The sequence below is a fragment of the Tachysurus fulvidraco genome, chromosome 6, assembly GCF_022655615.1.
Source record: "Tachysurus fulvidraco isolate hzauxx_2018 chromosome 6, HZAU_PFXX_2.0, whole genome shotgun sequence".
NCBI lineage: Eukaryota > Metazoa > Chordata > Actinopteri > Siluriformes > Bagridae > Tachysurus > Tachysurus fulvidraco.
Window position 1 is genome coordinate 4,642,892 of NC_062523.1, and position 13,918 is coordinate 4,656,809.

At 39.1% G+C, this 13,918-nt stretch overlaps 1 protein-coding gene across 1 annotated transcript; it reads right to left on the reverse strand.

Moving 5' to 3' along the window:
- Positions 1 to 5,478: 5,478 nt before the first annotated feature.
- On the reverse strand, positions 5,479 to 7,249 carry LOC125141515 (sacsin-like). The gene has a single exon (XM_047815229.1). It carries the CDS (start codon positions 7,153 to 7,155, stop codon positions 6,121 to 6,123), a length of 1,035 nt encoding a protein of 344 aa, XP_047671185.1. The 5' UTR covers positions 7,156 to 7,249; the 3' UTR covers positions 5,479 to 6,120.
- Between the last annotated feature and the right edge of the window lie 6,669 nt (positions 7,250 to 13,918).

Genomic DNA, 13,918 nt, shown 5'->3' on the forward strand with positions numbered 1-13,918 from the left:
TGCAGACAGTGTGAAGCAGCACAGAGCTCATTCAGTAAATGCAGAGATAAACAGATCCCGCTTGCTCTGAAAACATTTCTGATTGTTTCTGCTGTCATAGCGGGGACCCAACACATATCAGTTACCAGTGCTGTTTGCAGGTGAGATCTGGTGTGATCCCTGACGTGGAGGCAGAGGTCGGAGTGCCCTCTCAGATGGAGGGGGAGGGCAGGCTGGGCCCGGAGGCGTTGGTGGTTGTGGAGCCCGCCGTTTCTTGGTTGGTATTTGGGGACTCGCAGCAATAGAGTGGGAAATCTTAGTTCCAGCAGATACCAGTTTCTCCATTTTCTCTGAAAAGCACAGAAGTGGTGATGTTGAAGAGAGGGAGACAGAGTGTGATGACATCAGCTGTGATTCTGGTGTTCCTGGAGGCTTGGGTGTGTTATCTTGTTTTTCCTGGTTGTTATCCACAGAAACGTCCTTGGGTGTTGATTCACCATCCAGCTGTAGTGAGTTCTGTGGGCAGGGCTCAGCCTGAGCTGTGTCTGTGAACAGTAGTTGTTGTGGCTGTGGAGTTTTATCCTTGTCAACTGAATGTCCATCCAGGTGTTGGTGTGAAATCCTGTGGTCATTTAGGCCATTCAGGAGTGGACTGGCACACTCAGCTGATGAATGATGAAGGAAGAAAAAGATATTGTCTTTAAGCAACCTAGCACCTAGTTTGTTTGGGTGGATACCGACTCCATTCATTCATTCATTCATTCATTCATTTTCTACCGCTTTATCCGAACTACCTCGGGTCACGGGGAGCCTGTGCCTATCTCAGGCGTCATCGGGCATCAAGGCAGGATACACCCTGGACAGAGTGCCAACCCATCGCAGGGCACACACACACTCTCATTCACTCACGCAATCACACACTACGGACAATTTTTCCAGAGATGCCAATCAACCTACCATGCATGTCTTTGGACCGGGGGAGGAAACCGGAGTACCCGGAGGAAACCCCCGAGGCACGGGGAGAACATGCAAACTCCGCACACACAAGGCGGAGGCGGGAATCGAACCCCGACCCTGGAGGTGTGAGGCGAACGTGCTACCCACTAAGCCACCGTGCCCCCCCATACCGACTCCAGAAGATATTAAAATTGTCAATGTAATTCAGTCCTCTCATGGTGCAGGTTTTTTGCAGCCATGAATTTAAACTTAGTAGCCGAGAAAACATATTTGTTCCTCTGGCTGGGAGAGGTCCACTGATGAATGATTGAACTTTCAGTCTTGCAAGTGTTTCAAAAAGTCCATTGAAATCCATCTTAAGGAGCTCAGACTGCTCTTTCCAAATATCATTCTTTCCCACATGTATGAAAATCCGACTGAGAGACTCATGTTTCATCAGAATGTTGTAAAGTTCCTTGTTAACATCAGAAACCGTTGCCCGAGGAAAACAGTATGTACGGATAGCCTTGCTTCCAATGTTTCTGATAATAGAGTCACCCACTATCAGCGTGCTTGGCTTGGCTGCTGTCTGAGTGGAGCGCCACTGCCTGTATGATATTGAGCGTCTGTTAGCTCCGTTAGCTACTGGCTGATGTGATCTGTGTCCATTTATATTTAGGGAATCTTCGCCCAGACTCACTAGTGCTTCATATCTATTTTCAAGCCGCACAGGGGGTGGTGGAATACCAATATTAGCTACTCGAGTTGGACCCATATCTGGGGTAGATGATGCTAATGCAGCACTTTTGGGTCTCGCACCCTGTTTATGCCATCGGTTTATGTCCTCAATTACTTTAAATTTCTCTGAGCTCACTATGACCTGTTTAGAAGCATTAGGTTCACAGGACTCACCAGCTTTATGTTGAGAGGGACCACGATGAAGCTCTGCTGTATGTTCTGGCAGGGTCGGCAGCACCACAAGTAACTTTGTTTCGAGAACTGCAATCTTTTGTAGAAGTCTGTGGCAGTTTGAGCAGCAGGTGGATTGTGATCCAAAAGAAGGCATTTTCTCTTCTGTTTGAGTGTGGGCAGCTGTGTTGTCCTGATTTAGGATTGTAAACTGCCGGCAATAGCAGACTGGTAGACCGCTATGACAAATTCCCCAAGTTGTTAAATATTCCAAATGTCAATATAGTTCCAGGAATTTGTAGTTTTAGTGTGACTGCCCAATTGTTTAGTTAGAGTACTGTGCTAAACTGCTGGTAGTTAAATCAAAAGATAAAAGCGAAAAAGCAAAAGCGCAAAGCTGTCCATTACCATCACATATGCCGCATCTTGTTTCAATTATTAGTAAACATGGTATTAGCTTCCGTGTTATGTTGATGCCACTCAGCTATATGTTTCAGCAAAGCCATCTGAGACACAACAGCATATTAATGTTGAAGATTGTGTGAAGGACATTACTGTACATGGTGGATGTTTACTAAACTACCTCCTGCTTACTCTGACAGACAGATGTTCTTGTACTAGGACCACAGGCAGCCAGAAGTAAGATTACTGATTACAGAGTAACTCTGGATGGACTTTCTGTTTCATCATGGACTTTCTGACTCCAGTCTTGTTCACTATCCAAAATGACTTGTACAACAGACTTCGTGACCACATTTCCATGTTCTACAACAGAGCTGTAAGGAACGGATCCCAGGAGAGTGATTTTTGTTTTTTTGCTGCCACAATGTCACTGGAGTATACAGATGAGGAATGTGCCACTGTATGTTGTAGACAAACTGTATGAATACATTGAAGTGCTCAACCAAACAGGTCTTTAAATCGAGTCAGAACCTCTGGCTGTCCATCAAATGGCAATATAAACAATGCATATTACAACCTTAACAACAAAAAAAATCTTTTGCACACGGTATTTTGTGTAAGAGTCTACCAAACTAGCACATCTTCATTTGGCAATTGTAGTCCACTTTCATATGTGAAACTGTTCTAGAGCTATAAGATCTATACCCTTTCATCTATTTTTGAGGGACATCCTGATCCTTTTCTCTATTGTTGATTATGGCCTTAACAGTGTTCAGTGGTACATATATTGTTCTGGAAATTGATTTGTACAATCTTTTCTGATTGATACCTTTCAAGATTTCATGCATGCTTTGTACGTGGTCCATGGCATCTGAAGACAGATGAAATCAAAAAGATAATTTTTTTTAAATTCACTTCTGTCAGGGATGTAGGTGCCTTCACAGAGCAGAATTAGACCCAAATGCAGGGTTAAAAAAGAGGGTTTTATTAAGAAAAATACCAAAACTACAAATATATGGAAAACACTAGAGAAGGCTAAGAAACTGAGATAAAAACATGACATACAAAAGCACATGTAGCGTTTTGTACCAGTCATTTTAGATTTCATGTCCCAGGCACCCTAAATTTCAACATCTACTCCTCAATTAACCGATGAGCAACCCAGTTTTACACCCACACCTGGCTCCAGAATGTCTGGAGTCTCCACAAAGACCAGATAACCCCATGCGGCTCATTGGGGCCTGCAAACAGAACTCTCAAACACTCACACACACACACACACACACACACACACACACACACACACACACACACACAATGAGACATTCCGTTTACTAATAAAACCCAAGATAAGGTACTCTAAGGTTCTCATTCTTATAACCCTTTTTGTAATGTGTTTCTTCTTTTAAGGCTTGCCTGACAAAATTATTTGCTCCTTAATTTCCTGACAAGGGTGTATTTTATTCATGTGTCAGAAAACAACATTGTATTTTAAAATCCGTTATACTCTATCATCATATCTTACTGATCATGGCATGTTAATGTATACCTGTTCTAATGCCGTATGACCTTTTAAGGTCTGATGTCAGAATGTATACGAAGCTATTGTTTTCTTTTTACTTCCCTAATGAAAGTGCATCTTGTTCATGTTTCATTTTTGTTTCTTTGCCTTTATCTTTGCCTTGATTAATGATCTATGTATGTAATGTACCGCTGCCTTCATACCGTCATTACCCTTCATGTTTAGTATCCAAATGACCACAAAATTATCGGTTACTCATTTTTCAAGCACTGGTGTATTTTATTTGAGCACGAAAGGCACCATACCATCTTAATACACCCTGGATCAAACTTTAAAGTCATCTAAAAGTTTGATAGCTAAACCACGCCCACAGACACCTGAAACAAAGGGAGTTTTTCCCTTCAAAATCCTGACCGATTTCCCAGTTAGGGTTTGATTCATTTTTGAACCTTAATTCCAGTACCGTTAATTTCAACTTAGGTTAAAATATTTAGAAGTCACTATAACACGTTATAGTTACTTATAAATATTTACCTTGCTTTGCGAGCCAAAATCGCTACACACATAAAGATCATCGGTATAAATAGGGGAACAATAAATGAGACAAGGAATAGTTGTGTAGACGAGGGAACGGATTATGGATCTGTTTGAATTGTGCTACAACTTATTCTAAGATCTTAAGGATAAAGGGAAGGCTGTTGCCTGAGTGTGTTTAGGATGTAGGTATGGGATCTCTTAGGCAAGTTGATCGTTTGAAAGAGAAGATTATTGAAATGAGTTTGGATATCTTTATTATTTACAATTCTAGTTATTAAATTGTCTCTCATTAATTCAATATGTTGCATTTTATATTATATTGCATTTTTGCATCTAACATTGTATAGATTAACAATTCACAATTGTCTCTAAGCAGCTTTACAGAAGTTCAGAAACAGAATAAAAAAAACATGATTAAAAAAATTTAAAGCTTAAAATTAAATTAGTAAAGAAACCTTGAGAGGAACCAGACTCAGAAGAGAACCTCATCCTCATTGTGGTGACACTGGACTGGAAATAATGTCAATGTAAATATTGTCCTTTCTATAACAGTTTTTAGTTAAGTGAACTAACAGTTCAGAGCAAGTTCTGAGTTTACCACAGGCTCAACACTAATTTCTTATTGACGAAGTCTTCAAAAGACTGGACCATAAAATTATGTTGTTTTTGTGTTTCCATGGCTGTTTTTTTCCTAGTTAACTTGGCTATGGTATTATTAATATACAGTAACTATGGGATTACATATTTATCTTCTATTCATGTGGAGAAAAAAAAACTGATCTACAGTAGATGCATGGAAACCTTTCTAAACCTCAGGAAGCTCTTCTTTCATACAGTTTGAAATAGTTTGTGTTTTGGTTTTTATAAATAGCATGAAGAGTAATTTTTTGATACACAGTATCCTCTTGGATATTATAAGTTAGGGATATAATGAGCATGGCATTATTTTATAGAGTGCAATCTTATTTTGTAGAAGAAGAAGAAGTGAGAGTGCTGAGAAAATGGCTACGACTGTGCAAGTAATATATCTAAATTTCAATCTAAATATATATATTTTTTCTTTTTAAATTGAGAAAGATCGGTGAAAATTACTCCAGTAATGCTTCAGGCACTAAGATTTCATTTTTTACAATTTATAAATAAGTTCACAGGTTTCTGTAGCAGAAATGCATTCATCAGCAGACACTCAGACAGACCTTTCTTGACATTTTAATAATTGTAGTTACTAGTACAGAAATGACATTGATTAAATAAAGCCAAGTAAAATTAGTTAGATATTTTAAAGAATGTCATAGATTATCTTGAGAATATACTGTGTATAATGTGTAATAAGTAAATAATAAATATGTATAAGAAGTAATGTGGTTTGGGGTAACATGCAAAACAATGAAACTTTTTAAGTAGATAGTTCAATAAATAGTTCTGTGATCTTATTTAAGTGTTTATATTAGATAACGAAAGATATGTAGCACACTGTTGCATAAATGTAAAATCATACATATAAACCGTATATATCATTCAGTAATATAAATGTCTAGTTTCCTTATGAATTTTGTTGCTATTTTCACTGCCTCTTGTGCATCTTTGGTTTTGAACTGTTCGTGTGGAATGTGTGGTGATGGGTGGCAGTTTGGGTATTGAGTTCTCTTAGCATCAACACCAAGTGCCCTCAGCTGATTCACAATGAGGGGCAAGTCATTAAGGTAGGCAGCATACTGTGATACTTTCTGGGCAAGGCTAGTAATGGTGGATGTAGTTCCAGGATGCTTTCCATTCCTTCTGAACTCTGTTGCTATTAGAGCTTTTTCCACTGCCTGATGCACTTTAAAAAGACATCACTCTGGGTTTGGGTTGTATTCAAAGTCGCTCTGAGCAGCAAGAAGGTCACATTGTGCTTGTCTGTACCAGCGATTAGCTTCCTCTTTGTTTGGTCTTGGTGTTTCTTGGAAATGTGACCCAAAATTATATTGCCATCTGAAATTGTTCTGATAGGACTGCTCCCTTCCTCTTTTGTGACTTCTAGCTTCATCGTTCCATCTATCATAAAAATTGCTGAAGTTGGCCCAATGTGTTGTGTTTTGTTGTGCTGATGTGTTGTGTTTTGTTTTTCCTTGCTGGAGATCTTCAATTCTTTTTAGCAAATATTTAAAGGCTTCATTAGCAAGCTCTGTGTTCTTTGGGTTTTTGTCTGGATGCCACCTTAAGTACAGGCGTCTAATGGCCTTTGATTTGTCCTCATCTGACATCTTCCAGATCTCTTCCAAGCTCTGGTCAATCTCTATTTTAACCTGCTCCAAAGTTTGTGGTAAGGGTCTCTTTGGGGATGGTACAGACTGTGAAGATTTAGACCTTGATAGTTCAGGCAAAATGTCTATGTCTGTGCAGGTAACATTTCCAACTGATCTTTTCTCTCTCTTAAACTGATAAAGGTCAAGGGCGCTAACTTCAATGATCTTTTCATTTCCAATCTGTATTCTGTATCTTGAAGGATTTCTTTTGGTGTGTCCTGGATACTCATCCAGACACTCCACAACAATAGCAAAAATATATTCATTTTCTAATTCATCCTTGCTAAAACCAACATACTCCCCTTTCTCAAAATTGTTGAGGAGATCCATATCAAGGGAATCATGCCATTCTTCTGGTATAGGAGATCCAGGGCTTGGACGGAAAAGTCCCTCTTCATGACTCACAATGTTACGGACTCCATGATTTTCCAAGGTCGTTTCAACATCCTCCATGTTTTCACATAATAAAAGCTGTCCGAGTACTAGCAGGCTTAAGGAACTCAAGGAGTTTTCAAGAAGAGCATTGATTTCTTTGATAAGATACATATTGACCTCATTCACCACTTTGAGCCATGATATCATTGTGCTTCAAATAGAAAACACACTCATCTTGTTGTTTTTCTACATAAACATGAGTTTCAGTCTCAGTACCTTCTAGTGGCTGATGATTTAACAAGAGTTCAGTGTGTAAAGTCTTGCGACAGACCATTTGAATTTTGCCAAATATTTTTTCACACGTGTGTGGCTTTAGCCTGTGAAATGGTGCCGTTGCTTTGTTCTCTGATCAGACATATAAGACCGTGACAGAACTCACAAGAAGACAGACGTTTTTCAAACCAGCCACTGAATTCACATGATTTTCCGTAATCGCAGTGTTCCACATGTGCACCAACCAAGTTAACAGAAATTACTTGAGAGAGCAGTTTAGGCTGGATTTCTTTAGGAAGCAACTGCAAACGTTTTTGATGTTCATAGGGATCTCCATTGAGGTGACATTGGTTTAGATTCACCAGTAGCTTCAGTTTTGTTTTTAGTGAATCCTCTAGTCTGCTTGCCTGAAAGAAGTTGTCATTGAAATACAATGAGCTGGACTCATAGAGTTTTCCATCTGATGATGGGAGGTAAAGCGTGATGTTCTGAAAATCAGTTAATTTTTCCTCTTCATTCATCAGACAGAAAAGCTGCTGCACAACACGCTGAACAGTTTTCTGCTGGTTTGGTTGAAGTGTGGTTTTATCACAACACTCTCTATAGATTTCATTAAGTACAGTACAGAATTGTGTGACAGTAGGCTTTTCTTCAACACCAATCTTCTTGAAGAATTCTGCATACACTGCATGTTTTGAATGTATGGGGTATAGGTAGAACCTGAACTCATCAGCATTAGGTAGTGTCAGGACTACTTGGCTAGCTTTCACAAGATTTGTGTCATTTTCAACAAGCACAAGAGGAATATCAGCCAAAACAGACTCAATAAAAGGCACAGATTGTAAGTAGGCGTATGAATTCTTGAACACTTTAGCACGGGTCTCCACCAACGCTTCAGTTATGCACTGGGATCTACAGATATTTTTTAGGTTCTGCATGACCTGCTCTGAGGGTGGTTCATCCAAGGATCCAGCCATCCTTAGGGCATTTAACTCTTTCTGATTGAAGTCCCTTGAGGGCAGTATTGGCATGACAGTCCATATGAGATATTGATGATCAGACTGCTTTTCAAGCAGTGATCCTTTGATGGCAACTACATCCCTTTCTTGGGCAAATGCTTTGTGATAATCACAAAGTTTTGTTTCAATCTGCAAAGCCACTATAAATTTTATGCTTGCGATTCTTTGCATAAACTTTGATTCATTCTCATCACCCAAATGAAGTGCTGTCTTAAGCACAGTTGCAGATCTGAGTGTAAGATCCTGCAGTTCAGTGACACCTTTAGCATCTGACTCAATTTGATGAGCAAATGTTATTATCTCCTCTTCAGATACTGTATGCTTTAGTCCAAGGCTCCTGATGAGAGATTTTACTCTTTCACTATTGTCGAATAGTTCCCAGAAAGATTTTGGGATAAATCTGTGCTTTGGAAGCATAACTTTATACAGGTTTACAGCATCATCAAAAAAGTATGAGGCCTCCTGAAGGCAGCCGTTAATGTCCTGAATAAATCTGACATCTCTTTGGCTCAGGTCCACTAGAAGCCTTATCAAATCAAGAAGCTGGGTCTGAGTAAGCGTGTGTACAGAAGGAATCACAAATTTGACACAGTATTTTAAATCATCCAAAATATTAATGTCCAGACATCTTGATAGGCTTTTATTTACCCAGTTGTATTTGAGAAAAATGGGGTCTTTGTGATCAAACATGTACAAGCTTGGATAGGTGTCCTGGAAATCAGTATGCAAAATGAATACATTGCTGTGATAATCGATTCTTTGCCTTTTTCCACAAATGGTCTGAAATAAAGGCAAAGACTTTAACATACTCTGATACTCATTTGTGTTTGTAGAGCCAGATTGTAAGAAGCGTTGAAGCTCATCAAATTCATCATCAGAAAGCTTCTCAAACTCTGAATGAGGTACTTTGTCCAACTGCTTCAGAACAGCACTGCAGTCACTGATATTTAACAGTTCTGGTTGTACATATCTGGTCAAAAATGATTGAAGCCCTAGGAAGAAATCAAGGTCTAATGTCATGAATCCGAGTTTAATGAGAGTGGCAGAAATTCGTTCTTTTGGATCATGAACAATACAATGTAGATTTTCGATTTTTTGCAGAAAGCACTGTTCTTTTTGTCCTGGATAGATGACAGGCAAAATTGGACTGCCAGAGAAGTGATTCTTTATTTCAGCAAAGACCTGAGATTCTGTTTCAACTTGGAAATCCTTTACTTTGACTTCATTATCAAAAAAATTCCAAATTGTTTTCAGCCATTCTTTTGTTTCCTTTCCTGCTGTATGAAGCCAATTTGTTTCATTACGCAGTGAGTGTTGAAGATGTTGTTGAAGAACCGGCTTTATAAACTTTGCTGCCACTGGCATGGTTAATTCCTCAATGTATTTCCCCTTTTGCAGAATAGTTTTGTGGCAAAGATTAAGTTGATATCCTACAAACTCTGACTTGTGTTCATAAAAAATGTCAGAAAATTGTGAGATGAGCTTTGGAGAATTGGAGCTGAACTTCCTCAACATTTTATCTTGGGTGAGGAGGAGAGGCAGGCCATTAAGGTCAACAGAGAAAGATTCCTCATTAGCAGTCCTAAGGCAAAATTTCAATAGATTTTTACATCCGGTTGGATCTTTGATCAAAGTCTGGTTAATGGGTAATGGTAAATCATCAGTAGTTTGTGAGGGATCATTCATTCTTTTCTTCTTCAAATAACTGATCACTGATAAAGGACTCACTTCAGCCACTTCCACACCTGCAGTCTTAAACCCTAACCCTAACCTTAGCCATGAAAATGGTACTAAGTTCATACCTGTGTGCTCCAAAACTTGAAGAATGCTAAAGTGCTTCTCTGTTATGAAATGAGGTGAATCTGTTGAATCTGGTATTGAAACACTTGACCAGTTAAATGTGTACTTTGAATCAGAGACATGCGACTGAAGTGTTCCCAGTTTCTGTGTTGGAACCCTTCTAAGAGTTGGAATCACCAGTAGGTTTCGTTGATTGATTGACCTGTAGACTTCATTAATCATATCATGCCAAGCTTGGGCTACACTCTTTGACACAGATGGAAAGAACCTCAGGCAAAAGTGAAGATGTGATTTAAGATGTTCTATGGCTTTGGGTTCACCTTTTTTGAAGCTTGAACAGATGTGTGTTAGCAGGTCAGCATACAAAGGTGCAATGATCTTTAATTTCATTAACTGATTCCATCTAGTTTTTAAACTCTCACCATCCTCTTTCCATAGATCTCTTCTAGAATGATCCACCTCAAAGTTTCCATTCATATGGACGGGAAGACCAGTTTCTCCTGGCAATGGCAGAGAACAAAAAGCCATTCCATGAAATTCATTTTCTTTAGGTTTTGTGCCTAGACAAGCTGCCAGGCCTACGTGAGGTACTTTGACATGCATTTCTTCTTCATTTTGTAGAAAGGATCCATATTGCTCTGCAATAATCCAGAGGCTTTCTTTTCTTCCTGATGTGATCAGAACTTTATAGATAGTTTGCAGTGGAATTACAATTCCAGATTTAAAGGATTTGCAAACATGATTAAGAAAATCTTCCATTTGCTTCACCGTACTCTCAATGACTTTTTTCTCAATTAGGAAATAATTGACTTCACTTCCATCTTTGTTGATTTCATGGAAGTGTATTTTTGTAACATGCTTCAAAAAGAGAATCAGTTCCTCCGGATTTGATTTTAAAGCCTGGAAAAGTTCCATAATTTCACCATCTCTAACTTTATTTATAGATATTTCTGATTGGGCTGCCATTTGTTCTGTCCTGAGTGGAAGTCTGAACATGGTTCCAGAATTAAGAGGAAATTTTTCAGGAAGAAAAGTTTGGTAAACATCCTGGAAAGACGTTTTGAAATTTTCATCCATTAAATACATGCAGCCTGGTGACTCCTTTGTTCCAGCTTCTACATATTTTAGGTTTGGATCAGATATGCAGAGATATTCATCACCAGTCAGTATAGATGGGCAGTCAGTCAGCTGGTAAACAGAATTAAAACCAAGACCATATTTCCCAGTCCTTCCCAAAGTACCATGTTTTCCTCCTTCTCCTAGTTGCTGAATTCCTATCAGGTCTTCATTTGATAATTTCTTGTTGTTATACACACAAAGTGCCGGGCCTTGAAGCAACTCCCATCTTTCCCCAAATGTTTTTGTAGTCCTATGCTTCCGTTTGTCCCATACAAAATGGATTTCTGTTGCCTCTGCATCATCAGCATTCTGAATGAGTTCTTTCAGAATATCTTTTTTGGCTGGATAAGCTTCAATTATGTTTTTTATCCGAACAGTTAGTTTCTCATGTTGTCTGAACTCCTTAGTAAGGGGTGAAAACTCACTGACAAGATGATTCTGTAATGTATGGTGTCTTGTTGTCACTACACCAAAACAGCATGCAACCTCTCGAGGTATTAGTTTATGGCAGAGGGTTACCCCAGCTTGCACTGGCATCCACGGCGTGGTTACCCCAGCTTGCACTGGCATCCACGGCGTGTCATTAAATTTCAGCTTGCTTGAATTTGTCAACACACCTCTTTCATCAGGCATTAGACAGTTTTCAACAGTTCCAGATGTAGCCCTATACAGCCCTTTTATAAGTATGTCAAGGCAGACATGAAGATCCCTGTTATCAAGTGGTCTGGAAAAGGTACTAATTTTTTCAAGGACTGCATTAAATTGCTCTACTGTAAATTGTCTGCTTATGCCAATACAGTTCCAGAGATTCTCAAATTTGGAGAAGATTGTGGGAAGAAAATTGAGATAAGGCTTCACATCAAATTCACCACCCATGGCCACTGATGGGACATTTACAAAGTGATCTTCAATTAAAACAAATGGGATCGATTGCGCATGTTCCATAATAGCAGTGGGATCACCATCATTAAAAAGATGTTTGTTGAGATAGTCATAACAACTTTTGGCAATGTTAAGGAGTACAGAATTTTCAAATGATTTTACATGCCGATGTACTTCTTTGAGTTGTCTGAGCACTGTCTCAATTGATGGGTTCTTCATCACCCCCAACTTTGTGAGAACTGGGTCATCCGGCAGTACACCTAATTTAGAAAAAATTACAGTGAATTCTGTCATGTTTACCAAGTGGTTGCTCTGGCAGTCATAGATTTCAGATGGCTTTTTAAGTATGGTCATCACTTCAAAGTGCTGATTGGTACCAACAGCAGGAAGAAAGGATATATGCTTAAGGGTTTCCCACTGCAAAGATTCAACATGACAGGATTTTTTCATTGAATCAAAGAGACAATGAAGATGTTTGTATGTTTTATTTTTGTCTTTAGCCCAAACCTGGGAGATTTTCTTCACTCTCTCTATAACTTCCTCTAATGGGAGTACATCAGTCAACATTCCCAAGCCTGACAATCGATGTATCCTATCTGGAGAGAAGTAGTCAATTTTGGTACCTTCCAGAAAGCGACCTTCCTCTGGCTCATACAAGCATGCTACTTTACCATGAGGGTTCACCAGTTTGTTGGTGAACTGAAGTGTTCCTAGTTTCTGTATTGGAATGCATGCAGTACTTTTCAGCAATTTGTCAACTTTTTGATCATTCAAGTCTATGGCATTTAATATGAGAGCATTTCTGCAATATGCATCCATTTTGCTCAAGTTCCTAAAAACTACTTGATAAAAGTCAAACCAGCTAAAAGTTCTCTCCTTTACTATCTCACTGAAGCCACATCGAATTAAATTCTGCCTTGCCCAGGCTGGCAAAGGGACAGCACAATAGTTTGGTTCAGTATATTTCAGGAACACTTCCATGGCAAGTTTTCCCACTGCCTCATTTTCTTGAATGCTTGGATCAAGAAATCTTGCATTGTTGAAGGAGCACCAGATATTACCATTACTCAAGAGCTCAAGGGATCTGACATCTGAGCTCTGGACAATGGCTGTGTAAAAAGCACTAACCAAAGGTTGAAATGCTTTGTTTACTTGTTCAATATCAGGCCAGAATTTGTAGTAGTCATAGTTTTGAAGACTCCCATTTTGACATATTTTCTTCAACTCAAGCAATGCGGTGATGTAGGCTGTAGCAACTGCATCTTGTAGTAATGCTTTGTTCCACTCCAGTTTTATTCCACTTTCCCACAGAGCCTTTCTGTTTGATGTGACTGCAAAAGATCCATTGATATGAACTGGAAGCCCTGTATGAATTGGAAGAGGAAGAAAACAAAAGACCTGGCCATCTGCACATCTTTCATCTGATGACCAAGAATTGTCTGATTCTCTTTTGAGAGGTACAGCAACTCCTCCAATTGGTAATGAAAATTTGCATTGATTCACTTCTCTCTGAAACATTCTCAGCGAATCCTTTGTTCCAAAACATGAATAAAGGAACCAGGATTGGGTACTAGTTCTCTCTGCACACTCACAAACTATTTGCACAATGTTTGCAGCAAAACAATCAACAGTCCTGTTGCAGATTGTGTCAATGTTCGTCAGAGCTTCCCTGATGTCCTGTAGATGCTGTTCATTTGTAACTTTAATTGAACATACAACCTCTTTGGAGACTTTCATGACTGTCTCAATTGGTTCCTGTTTAAAGATTTGAAGAGACAGTAACTTTATGTCCTTAAGAAATAACAGAGGAGTAAAAGAACCATCTGTTAACTGTTGCTGGAGTGCATTTATGCTCTCTTTGTCATACACCTTGGAGC